General features: G+C 52.9%; 5 protein-coding genes across 5 annotated transcripts, besides 6 other annotated features; all 5 read left to right on the top strand.

Annotated features, from left to right (window-relative positions):
* Positions 1-87: 87 nt before the first annotated feature.
* Positions 88-125: a microsatellite.
* A 276-nt stretch (positions 126-401) lies between these two features.
* On the top strand, positions 402-4580 carry Tco025E_05079 (putative protein kinase; the record flags this gene model as incomplete). Its single annotated transcript, XM_029371982.1, has 1 exon — positions 402-4580. One exon carries the CDS (start codon positions 402-404, stop codon positions 4578-4580), a length of 4179 nt encoding a protein of 1392 aa, XP_029228055.1.
* Positions 4581-5223: 643 nt separating this feature from the next.
* Positions 5224-5249: a microsatellite.
* A 245-nt stretch (positions 5250-5494) lies between these two features.
* Positions 5495-5516: a microsatellite.
* An 883-nt stretch (positions 5517-6399) lies between these two features.
* On the top strand, positions 6400-6948 carry Tco025E_05078 (riboflavin kinase; the record flags this gene model as incomplete). The annotated part of the gene is made up of 1 exon (XM_029371981.1): positions 6400-6948. One exon carries the CDS (start codon positions 6400-6402, stop codon positions 6946-6948), a length of 549 nt encoding a protein of 182 aa, XP_029228054.1.
* Positions 6949-7207: 259 nt separating this feature from the next.
* Positions 7208-7235: a microsatellite.
* A 385-nt stretch (positions 7236-7620) lies between these two features.
* Tco025E_05077 (uncharacterized protein) lies at positions 7621-8355 on the top strand (the record flags this gene model as incomplete). Its single annotated transcript, XM_029371980.1, has 1 exon — positions 7621-8355. The coding sequence occupies one exon, from the start codon at positions 7621-7623 to the stop codon at positions 8353-8355; it is 735 nt and encodes a 244-aa protein (XP_029228053.1).
* Positions 8356-8651: 296 nt separating this feature from the next.
* On the top strand, positions 8652-9875 carry Tco025E_05076 (uncharacterized protein; the record flags this gene model as incomplete). The annotated part of the gene is made up of 1 exon (XM_029371979.1): positions 8652-9875. One exon carries the CDS (start codon positions 8652-8654, stop codon positions 9873-9875), a length of 1224 nt encoding a protein of 407 aa, XP_029228052.1.
* Positions 9876-9983: 108 nt separating this feature from the next.
* Positions 9984-10033: a microsatellite.
* A 104-nt stretch (positions 10034-10137) lies between these two features.
* Positions 10138-10168: a sequence feature (A-rich).
* A 79-nt stretch (positions 10169-10247) lies between these two features.
* Tco025E_05075 (putative inositol polyphosphate kinase) lies at positions 10248-11024 on the top strand (the record flags this gene model as incomplete). Its single annotated transcript, XM_029371978.1, has 1 exon — positions 10248-11024. A coding segment is annotated over one exon (777 nt), but the record flags the coding sequence as incomplete, so codon positions are not given.
* Between the last annotated feature and the right edge of the window lie 2 nt (positions 11025-11026).

Raw genomic sequence — 11026 nt, 5'->3', positions numbered from 1 at the left:
TTTTTCGCGCCTCTGTCCTTTTCCGTTTCTCCTACCTTCAGCACTTCAAACGACGTTACTGAAGTGTGTGCAGCTGTGTATGTGTAGTGTATTGTTTTTTTGTTTCATTGTTTGTTTGTTTGTTTTCATTTTGTCCTTGCACTAGATGCTTGCCGTCAGGAAGTTTTCTTCAGCTTTTTCTTTCCCCCTCCCCGTTTCTCTTCCCTTCCTGCTTTCCTTCTACCGGGGACCTTTTCACTCTTGCTTCTCTCCTCTATTTATCCGCGTGACGGGAAAAAGGGAAAACGGGGGAAAAAAGAGTCTAGGGCAGTTTACCACCACGACTCCTTTGGTCTTTCCCGAAGCTGGCAGTCCACCGCTGTCGAGAGAAGTGTCGTGCGCCCTGCCTCGCATACCTCACGATGGCCAGACGCGGTGGGGAGGAGGGAAGCTCCTGTGGGGCCTCGCCGGTGTCCGTGCGGGAGTCGCCTATGCATCTGTATCCAAAGGGAAAACCTCGCGTGGAACTTGGACTCGAGGAGGGGGGATTTGAACCCAACAGGCGCAGTTGCACGGTAAACTTCCGTCTAGGCAGCTGGAACTCCAATAGTAGAGCGGTAGCGGGGAATGAAGGGGGCCATCCGTTTTCTGACTTATCCTTGTCGTCTCTTAAGGTTTCGCCGCCGCCTCGCCATGCAACAGCGACCCACGAAAGAATAGCTGAGGAGGCCACCGTAGAAAGCGCCTTCTGCTGGGAGCAGGCAACGGTTGCACCTGCCGATAGCCACCAGGCAAACAGAGACATTTATTCAAGCCCCCAGCCCAAGGATGTTTTGGAGAGTTTCTCTCAAGGTATTGCCGCCAGAGATGCGGTGGAACAGTCTTCTTCGACGTTACTCACCGATGACCAGGGCTTGCCCCATGGGGAATATGCATTTTTACGGAGTTCCACACACCGAGGCCACTCGGTTCCGGTTTCATTAGATAGGTTTGGCAAGACGCCCTACTTCTCACGGGCCCGTTCTGTGCATGCTGCAGGCACCATATCTGCTTCAAGGTTCTCTCCAACAGCCCCGGGTCATGTTGAGGTCGAAGGGGCATCGGGAATATGCACCATGGGACCGAGTCCAGCAACCTCTTCCTTGGCGCATGCGTTGTTTCCGCGCTTGACTCCCGGAGAAAATCCTGTGGGATCACCCAACATGGGAGATGGAGTGGACGCCACGGTTCCGAAATTTACCCTTGGTCATTATATCTTGAGCCGTTCTAAACCAGCTGTTCGTGGGCGACCACTGTCCCGGCCACTCTACCCTGTTTTCATAGTGCTGGTTCTTCTCCCGTTTCTGCTTATTGCCTTGCTTTTTGGATTACATTATTGGGCAAACACAGAATTGATATCCAAGCTGCATACTCAAATTCGCAGCAGTTCACGCGCTGGTTCTCAATGTGATAATGCTTTCTTCGGGGAGCAGTCTCGTCGAATTAGCTCCATGTCAAGAGACGGCTTTATACTCATGCTGGGCATTCTGCTGGCTTTTGTCATTCTTGTGGTTGGAGGCGCCTTCTTTATTTGGGTGCTTCTATGGCGATCTGTGTTTTCAACCTACTTTCAGACGCTTGCGTTTATTCGGGGAGCGGCGTTGAGGCTATCGAAAATCGAGGCCCTCGGGCCGGAGGAGTTGGCACGGGCTCCAAGGCCCATTCTACCCTTCCTTTTCTGCTGCAGGGCCACGGGGAGGAAGAGGAAAAGGACGGTGTCCGAAGGGATAGTTGAAGAGGCTGTAAAGCTGGGGAGGATTCTGACTGATCTAAAACGGTACGTTCCAAGCACAGGGCGTGGCGACATAGTGACTGCCGCTCTGTGTGGTCTCAATCCCGAAGGCTCGACTACCGTGAATATTCTTGAACTCCAAAGCGATCGTGCCTCTGGGGGTCCCTCGGTAAGGGAAGAGTCTCCGGTAAGCGCTGGCAATCTCAATCCCCTTCGATTGGACGCCCAAACGTCTTCAGCTGCCTCTGTGCGAAGGGACACGTTGGGATTTGGTGGCGAACCTCGTCGCCGGTACGGGAGTGAAACCCCCTGGGAGGATAAACACGTGACGGGAGACGCGGAGAGCAACGCAAATTTGAGCGCCTCCTGTCATCGATGCATTTGCTCTACAAGAAGTGCGTCGCTTAACCTAAATGTTTCCATGAGTACCAACTTGGCATTCCTGCCTGGGAGTTCCCGTCATTCCCTGTTTTGGTGTTCCAATCGGGAACGCTCTTCTTCCGAGGCCGCTGGAGCGAGGATGGCAGAGTTGAATGACCAAAGTCCCTCGGTGCGGCAAGTAACTTTTATGGTCTGTCGTTTATTTTTACCAAGGTTGGAGTTTGATTCTGACGATTCCGTAAAAATCGACTGTGTACGTCAAGTGGAGGGGATGTCACGACGATTTCTGCGCACTGTGTTACGTGTGACGAAGGAGGAGCGCGGCCTCCCATTTGATATTCGCCTGGATTCTGTCATTCTGCTCTTTTACACCCCGTCTGGACCCAACTCCGTTAATTTGATCCAGCCCCGTAACTGTGCATTGAGGCTGGTCTCGGAACTCTCCAGGCCTGAGTTAGACCGGGGCGCCACTTCATCTACACAAATGCAATGGGGCATTGCAATGCACACGGGCTCGCTAATGGTTGGTGTAAGCAATACGACCTCCCGCAGGTTTTCGTTTGTTTATGGGGAGGAACTTCAGTTGGCGTATCGTGTGGCGGAATTGTGTAGAATCCTAAACTGCCCTCTGATCATGCTGCAGGCGTGCTATGAACTTTTTCGTGTCTGTATTACGGCTGTACCGGTAGATGTCATCTACAACGAGACGTTTCGTGGAAAAGGGCCCATTTACCTCTACGAGCCAAAAGCACCGGAGGAGGAAGAAGACCTTGACGCCAAACGGGAATACTACGAACCTTTCACGGAAGCCTTTGGTTTACTGTGCGGAAGGCAGTTTGCAGATGCCGCGAGAAAACTTGAGGGGATTGTAGATTTGGATCACAATGTAAAGCGACTGCACCGTTTGTGCAGCTACTTTCACCAGTTGCAGAATGAGGGGAAGCTCGATGCAATCCTCTCCCCCAACACGACATACCTGCGTGAAGGACCACATTGGGGACTTCTCCAGGAAAAGGTCCAGAAGTTTTTGAAGGAGTCTTGCTTGCAGGAGGAGCAGCAACGCGTATGTCGGTGTGGAAGTACGCCTGACAACAGAGAAGAGAATGTGGAAAATGCCGTGAACAGTTGTCAGGCATTTCGATGTGTTGGGAATGGACGAGAAATGGGCGATTCAGAGAGTGTAGGGTCCTGTGGGACGCACTCTGGCTCCACCTCTCTCCACCCTGGCGCAGCAGCTGAGGACGAAATTGCCTTGCTCCCGAATGATCCCGTTCCACCACTGAGCCCCCTCTTTGGTGTGACTACGCCACCGTTTAACGCCTTTCATGACGGCGATGATCAGTCAAGTTATACAGCACAACCTGCGTCGAAACTCGAACATGGTGAGGGCCATGAAATTGGCGTTCGTTACAGTTCCGGTGCAGAGGTTTTGCCTGGCATGTATTCTGCAGCGGAACTTGACAGTGAGTTTGCTCCTCACCATTGCTCTGGCGCCGACGATATCGCCAGCTACACCTGGGGGCACAACGACGACAGCAACAAGGCGAAGAAAGGCAAGCACGTGTTTTATGTTTATGAGCCTCTGGGCCGCGGGTCGTTTGGAGTCGTTTACCGGGGGCTTCACCCGAATGGCTACATTGTCGCCGTCAAGGCATACCCCGTCACTGAACAGGATGCAAATAACGTGCGAACTCAAATTGCGCGCTCTGAGATTAAAATGTTGTCCAGTTGTCGGCACAAGAATATTGTTCGCTACATAACAAGTTTTTACCAAGCTGAGCACTTCTACACCATTACGGAATTTGTCTCCGGCGGTTCGCTCACTGCGCTTGTGAATACTTTTCAACGTCTTCCACACAACGCCATTAGACGCTACACCGGTGACATTCTTCGCGGACTTCAGTACCTGCACGGGCGTCGCCTGGTCCATCGAGACATTTCCCCAAACAACGTACTTGTGGACATTGACGGGGTGTGTAAACTCAGTGACTTTGGGGGGGTTGTGGAGTACGCCTTGCACCCAACCGACCGGGGCGCTGAACACACGCCAAAGATTGCCGCGGGCGTTTGTGCCCAGACGGGCGTGATACTGACCTCAGAGGAGGTGGCCTCGGTGACAGGCACTGTGATACTCAAGAACTGCTTTGGAACCCCTGTCTGTATGTCGCCAGAGGCCTGCTCAGGGGTTGTTGACCCCAAAAACGATATCTGGGCACTGGGCATCACGCTTTGTTTCTGCTTCTCCGGCCGGTTTCCGTGGCCCGAGGAGGAGATGTGCGACGTCGCAACCTTTATTGACAAGGTCCGCAGTGGCGTTCTCATCCCTCAGGTGCCGTACCACACGATGGACTCTCAGGCCGCAGACTTTATTGGGCTGTGTCTTCGGAGAGACGTGGCTTCTCGTCCATCAGCGCATAAATTATTGTTTCATCTCTTTGTGGTAAGCTGAACGCAAATGGCCCACATGCACGCTTCCAGTGAGGGTCAATATCTGTGGAGTAAGACAACCACAGCCGGAAACGAAAGGGAAAAAAGCAAGTAATGAATGAACAGAGGAAAGTGTTCTCCTTGTCCTTTGTTGTTGTTATCTTTTTTTTTCAGAAGGAAGGGGTGAGAAGGAAATCTGACAAAAAAGTGATAACACTAAGGCTTTGTGTTCCCTCTGCAGCATCGGTTCTGTGTCGGACCTTTCTGTGCAATCCCTGCCTTCTTGTTGTTTTGTTTTTATGAGTTCTTTTGTGTGTGTGTGGGCGCTCTTGGTATTATTTTGCTCTCTGTGGGTGTGCTTGTGGGTGTTTTTGAAGCACTTATATATGTGATCGATGGGGTGCGCTGTGTGTTTGTTTGCTTTCTTCCTCAAGTCCGTGGGTTTTACCTCATGTAGTTTGTTCTGCCTCCTCCTAAGTGGCTCTTCCCCTCATCTCTATGTTGCGTCTCATGAATATCGCCTGGCAACTTTTCATCTTTCGTGTGCATCCTTTGGACTCATTTGTGGGGGGCAAATGATTTGTTTCCGCCGTCTTCACACGCACACACGCATTCCGACCAACTCTCCCACGAGAGGGGGCGGAAGAAGTCTGAGCCGCTAGTTTTATTATATATATATATATATATAGATGGATCGTTCTTTTTTTTTGTCTGCAACAGAGGCCCGGTTCAGTTATTATTATTATTGTATTTTTTACTGTGTGTGTGTGTTTATTTTTCTTTATTCGCTCGTTTTTTTTTCTTTGCTTGCATAGGGTGCCTCGTGAACTCGTGGTGCGGTGCTCGCATTCCGCGCGGGTTTGCTTCTGCTGCCGTTCTCTCCCTCCTGCGACTGTTCACTGAGGCGTCAGACATGCATGCCCGCATTTGGGTGGGGGCAGGCAGGCAGGCAGGCGGCGCCTGTGGGGGCCAGAAGACACAAAACCGAAATTATGTTTGTTTGTTTGCTTTTTACGGGAAAAAGACTGCCGTGGGAGTTAAGCGCACGGCAGCCGGCGTTTCACGTCAACTTCGACGTCTTCACCGTCTGCCTGTGGTGGTGAACTGCCAACACGCACGTAGAAGGCGAACGATGGGGAAGGGAAAAAAGTCGGCGGTGGCGGCAGTGCATGTGGGAGGGCCCAAACGAAAAAATGCCAATGATGTCACTGCATTTGCATGCGGGGAGTGTTGGGTCGGACCAACGCCCCGCTCCCATTACGAGGAGACTCGGAAGACTATTTGTGTGAGCTGCGTTGTGCTCCCTGCACAATAACTAGTTTGCGTGTGCCTTCTTCAACGATGGCTTCCTTACTCTTTTCTTTCACAGTTTTTTTAATTTCTATTTCTATTTTTTTTTCTGCGGAGTGGTTATTCCTCGGGTCCTCTTTTTTATTACTTTTCTTCTTTCTTGTCGTCGTTGTTTGTTCCTATTAGGACTCGCCTTCCTTTCTACTTCGCAGTGGCATTGACTCGTTGGCGTGCATGGCGATGTATTACTTTTCTTGACGTGTTCGCGTCTTTAAGCTTCTCACGCCCCCCCCACCCTCTTTTTCCTTTCTCTCTCGCTCTTTCTCGGTTTTCAATTAATACTTCCTGCGTGCGTTTGGCTCTGGTGGGCGTGACGGTTCTTGTTCCTGGCCCTTGCTTCGCGCGTGGGCGTCCGCCGTTGGCGGGTGTGCGGCGACTGATGTTGTGCTCATTCGCACGCTCGCTTCTTCTTCCGCGTTTACGCTCCGTTCCTTTTTTATTGTCAGCTATCCAGCGAAATACAAGCAAAATAAAGTGGGTTTCCTGAAGGGATGAACGGCCATACGCAAGACGCTTCAACTAACACAAGCTTTAAACCTTTTCTGCTCTCTGGGGAGGTGGTGCACGGCCATGGTCGTGGTGGGACGAAACTTGGGTTTCCCACAGCCAACTTGAGGCTCAATGACAATGTGATTCAGCAGCTGCAGGCGTACAAAAACCTTGTCTTGTATGGGTGGGGAAGTGTGGTTGCGGTTCCAGGCAAGGAGGCAGGCGGTGAGGGCCCATATCCATTTGCCATGTCAATTGGCTACAACCCCCATTTCAAGGACGTGAATCTCTCGGCGGAGGTGTATTTTATGCACGAATTCGCAGAGGATTTCTACGGTGCCGTCGTGAAGATCGTCGTCTTGGGAGTTATTCGTGAGATGGGGGCCTTTGTCTCCCTGGAGGCGCTTGTGGATGCCATTAAGAACGACATAATCTTTACAAGGGGGGTGCTTCAAAAACCAGGGCTTGCGCAGCTGAAGCAACACCCATTCTTGTCTCTATCCCTCTCACCAACAGAGGCGCTGCCTCACTTCGAGACGATAGTGGTTTGAAGCCCTTTCGCCTCCATGTAAAAAGGAAAAAAAAATCGAAAAAGCAAGGTTGGATCCCCTTTCAGTGACAACAGTGTTGTCACGGTGGACGTGGTTACCTTCTAATTTGTTTATTACTTGCTACTTTCGGAAGAATAGGAACGGAAAAATGTGCTGGGGCTGCGGCAGTCGCACAGGCGGTTCCCCCTTTTCTCGCGCGGTGCGTCTGCTTCCTTCCTGGAGGCTGAGGAGCAAATTTTCTTGCCTGCAGGACACCTGCGGAGGGGAGGGGGGGGGACGGGCGTGGACAGGCATCACCCGTGTGTGACGCAAAAGGCTGCAGTGTTGTGACCGCACATGGCACCTCCTCTAAATTAGCGAGACATTTTTTTTATTGTATTATACAGAGGGAAATTCGACGTTGGTACCATGATCTGTTTAGGAAAATAAAGAGAAAAAGAAAGTAAACTTTGGGAAGTAGTGGATGTGAATTAAGGGAACCGAATGAAGGGGGCTTTAAAACTAAATATTTTTCAGTGTTTTGTGTTTGTGTTTGTGTTTTGCGGGGGAATGAGAAGAAGCTGTGTGTTGCACAGGATTTGTTTTTAATTTTTGGGATTTTTGGAATTTTTGCTGTCCTTGTGTGTCTTTTTTCGGCCTCTTTGTTTGTTCTTGTTGTTTATAGGCGGCGTCATGTATCGTTCCAGTGGAGAGTTGCGCAAGTATGCGCGGTGCGTATTTGCGCTCTACTGCGTGGATGAGGCTCTCTCCATAGCCCGCTTCCGGCTCGCCTGGTACGTGCTTTGGGGAAAGTGGCCTGATGAGCGCGTCGTGCGCCTGCTGTTTAAGGAAACGGAGGCGAGTGCTGACGGGAGTGAGAGGACTCGTGGGGAGGAGACTGTGACTGGAGAAAGTGTCACTCCTAAAGCGGTGGAGCACGACTGCCATCTTGTTGGCGATTCTTTGGCGCCCTCCGCTTCTTCCTCGGCCCTGCCTAGACGAATTTATGAGGAGGAATTTATACGCTTTGCCGTCACCTACCACGACACCATGGGAGCCGACGCGGTAGAGTTTGGTGGCGCGGAGGACACTGACGAAGCCGTGGTAGACGTCCAGCGTCCCCCGTCTAGTGTTGTGCGGGGCCGCCAGTGGGTGCAGTTCCAGTCCCTCGCCGGGTCGAAGGGGTACGTGACGCTTGACGACCTTGTCGCCACGGAGGGCGCGGAGTGGCTTCATCGGCCCATGAGTGGAGGATCAAAGGGCGGTGCTCCGGCGAAGCGTGCGGGACCCGATGCATTGGCTCCGCCGCAGGGTGATGGTGAGGGACGATTGGCGGTGATGTCGCATGTTTTTGCCATTATCGATAGGGATCGAGATGGGAAAGTTGTCTTTGACGACGTGGTGCGCCATCTTGGCACGACAGCGTGAGTTTGTGCGTGCGCAGTAGACACAAAAATGCATACTGTAGTACCTTTCTTTTGCGTGTCCTTTTATTATTTGGCTGGAAAATTTCATTGTCTTTTTTTTTTTCGTTGTTGTCTTTCTGTTGCGGAAGTATTTCTTTTTGTTGAAGCCATGCCTCTTTTTGTGTGTGTGTGCGTGCAACGTGGCTATCGTCTTCTTCTCGCCGTGGCTTCTGTCCTTCCCTCGTGGCGGGTGCTGTCTGTTTCTTTTTGCGTTTGTTTTGCTGAAGACGCACAAGGGTGGGTGTATTGCTGCTGCGGATGCCCGATTTTAGCACCCAGGTGTATTGGCACGACCTCCCCGCCTGTCCGCCGCCGTGGAAGGACGAGGCGGAACACGCACGCATGTGGCGCATTAGTCGAGGCGTTGAGGGGAACATTAGCGACCACCACCACCACCTGTTGGTGCTGCCGCGGGCAGAGCTTTTAGAGCGGCGGCGGGCGGAGCGTGCTCCCCGAAAGCGAGTGAACCGTCACTGGGGCATCGTGCTCGAGCCGTATCTTTCTCCGCTGCACGGACTCAACATGGTGATGAGCGAGCTGCAGGTGCCCCCTGTCACCACGGAGGAGGCGCGGGAGGCCGTGAAGGTTGTGCGCGAGGAGTACGACGCGATGACGCAGCACGGCACACAGTCGCGAACACTCTCACAGGGAGGTGTAAAGATTGAGACGCTCACGCAACAGAGCACCGCCGCGGCAATGGATCTCCGCGAGGCCCCGCTACTTGAAGTGGTAAAAATATTATGTGCTTCACGTCGACTTGAGGTGACGACGTTCAGTAAGGCGGAGCTTCGACGCAAGGGCCGTCTCGGGGTGGCAGATGTGTTGCCGCGGAGGCGTGTCATCATGGCCTTTGACCGCAGCAAACCGCTATTTGTCTTTGCAACTGCCGTGGTCGCGAAGAAGCGAAACGCGGCCACAGCGACGGCATGTTTTCTGCAACTTGTCGCGCCAACCTCAAATCCCGTTCCGTGGCGTCGGCTCCAGAAGGGAGTGATGCCGCATCTTCCACCCAACGAGTGCGTGGCGGTGGCAGTCCAGCGGCATCCCGACGACGACGAGGAGGACGGCGACGATGACGGCAACCACAGCAGCGGTGCATGCGGGCGGAATGAACTTTTGCTGGGCGGCGATGAAACTGACGCCGACGATGTTGGAAGGGCGGGGGTCGTTCAGCCGCGACAGCAACTAAAAGAGGAGGGGAAGGGGGACGGCAACGACGAAACCCAGCAGCGACGGAAGCGGTCGCGTGAGAACGGCGACGTCTCAGACGCGGGCGACGAGAGTGACGTCAGCGGTGACACCGCCTCTTCCCCCGGTGGGACGAGGCGAGGCGGCGTAAGTTTCTCGGGCCGGATCCCATCTTCACCGCGGAGGACAAGTTGTGCGATGACCCGCTTTTTGAGACGCCTGTTGCGGTGCTTCGGAAGGCCGCGCGGAGAACGCAGGGAGTGCACGACTGGATCCAACGCCTGGTCCGAGTAGGTGTCCGCAAGCGGCTCTACGCCATCGGTCATTGAAGTGCGCTTTCCGCTTCCCTCCCTCCCTCCCTCCCCTCAACAACTGCACCGCGAAACTCAACAACACAACATCTGTGTGTGTCTGCGTGTGTCTGTGTGTGTGAGTGAGTGAGTGAGTGTGTGGGGGGGGCCACCTTCCTCCGGCACCGGCGGGGTGTCCTTTGGGCTGCTTGTAACGTCTTCCTCCCCGAGTTCTGCGACGACGATGGCGAGCTCTTTTCTCTGCCTTGTTTTTATTTTTTGTTTTGTTGTTTTTTTCTCTTGTGTGGCTTCCTTATCACCCACTACCGACACACAACAAAAATAAAATAAAAAAACTTTGCGCATTAGGAACTGGATGATGGCTGCTTGTGAGTTGGAATACCAAGCGACGCAAAATGGGCCTATTGTCGTTGGCGGTCACAAGAATGTTATAGGGCGCGGCCCGAAGGCCTCGAACGGCTCAGCAACCATCACGAAGAAGTCTACCGGGTGGGAGGTGCTCATGTACCTTGGAATGTCACTGCGGATAGACGAGGCGATGTGCGCAATGGCGGCGATGGCGCCATCCGTTGTGGCGTTTTCGCCCTTTGAGGGGGAACATTCCGGTGTGTGGATATCCGTGGAACGAAAAGAAAACAGGCCTTTATTGGAGGCGATCTACAACGAACTGCGGAAGGCAAGTGCCCAAACGCATGGCTACAATAAAGTCATGGACGCCGCCCGCTGGAATGTATGTTTGATTGATGTGACTGACGGGATGTGCCGGCCCTGCGTGGCAGACGTTAAAGTTGGGTATGTCCGCCACTCCCCACACACGCCTCTAGAGAAGGTGGAGCGTATCAATAAGAAGCGGCTGGTCCAGCCGCTAGCCCTCCGTCTGTGTGGTGCCCTTCACCAATTCTACCGCACCATTTCGAATACGCAACATTTTGAAAACGAAATGTGTGAAAAGGATGTGGGGTACCTCTTGCATACAGAGGAAGACTATCGAGATTGTCTGCGGGCCTTTTTCTCATCCAGAGTCAGTATGAGGCCCGACGGGACGGGGATGAGGCGCGATGACAGTGAGGTTTTCTTTGCGCGTTTAAAAGCGTGTTGTGGTCAGATAGAGGAACTGCTTCTTTTTTTCACCAG

This window comes from Trypanosoma conorhini (assembly GCF_003719485.1).
Source record: "Trypanosoma conorhini strain 025E chromosome Unknown Tco_14.4_contig_00282, whole genome shotgun sequence".
Classification (NCBI taxonomy): Eukaryota; Euglenozoa; class Kinetoplastea; order Trypanosomatida; family Trypanosomatidae; genus Trypanosoma; species Trypanosoma conorhini.
The sequence above is the reverse complement of the archived record's forward strand: the minus strand, read 5'-3'. Positions and strand labels throughout refer to the sequence as shown.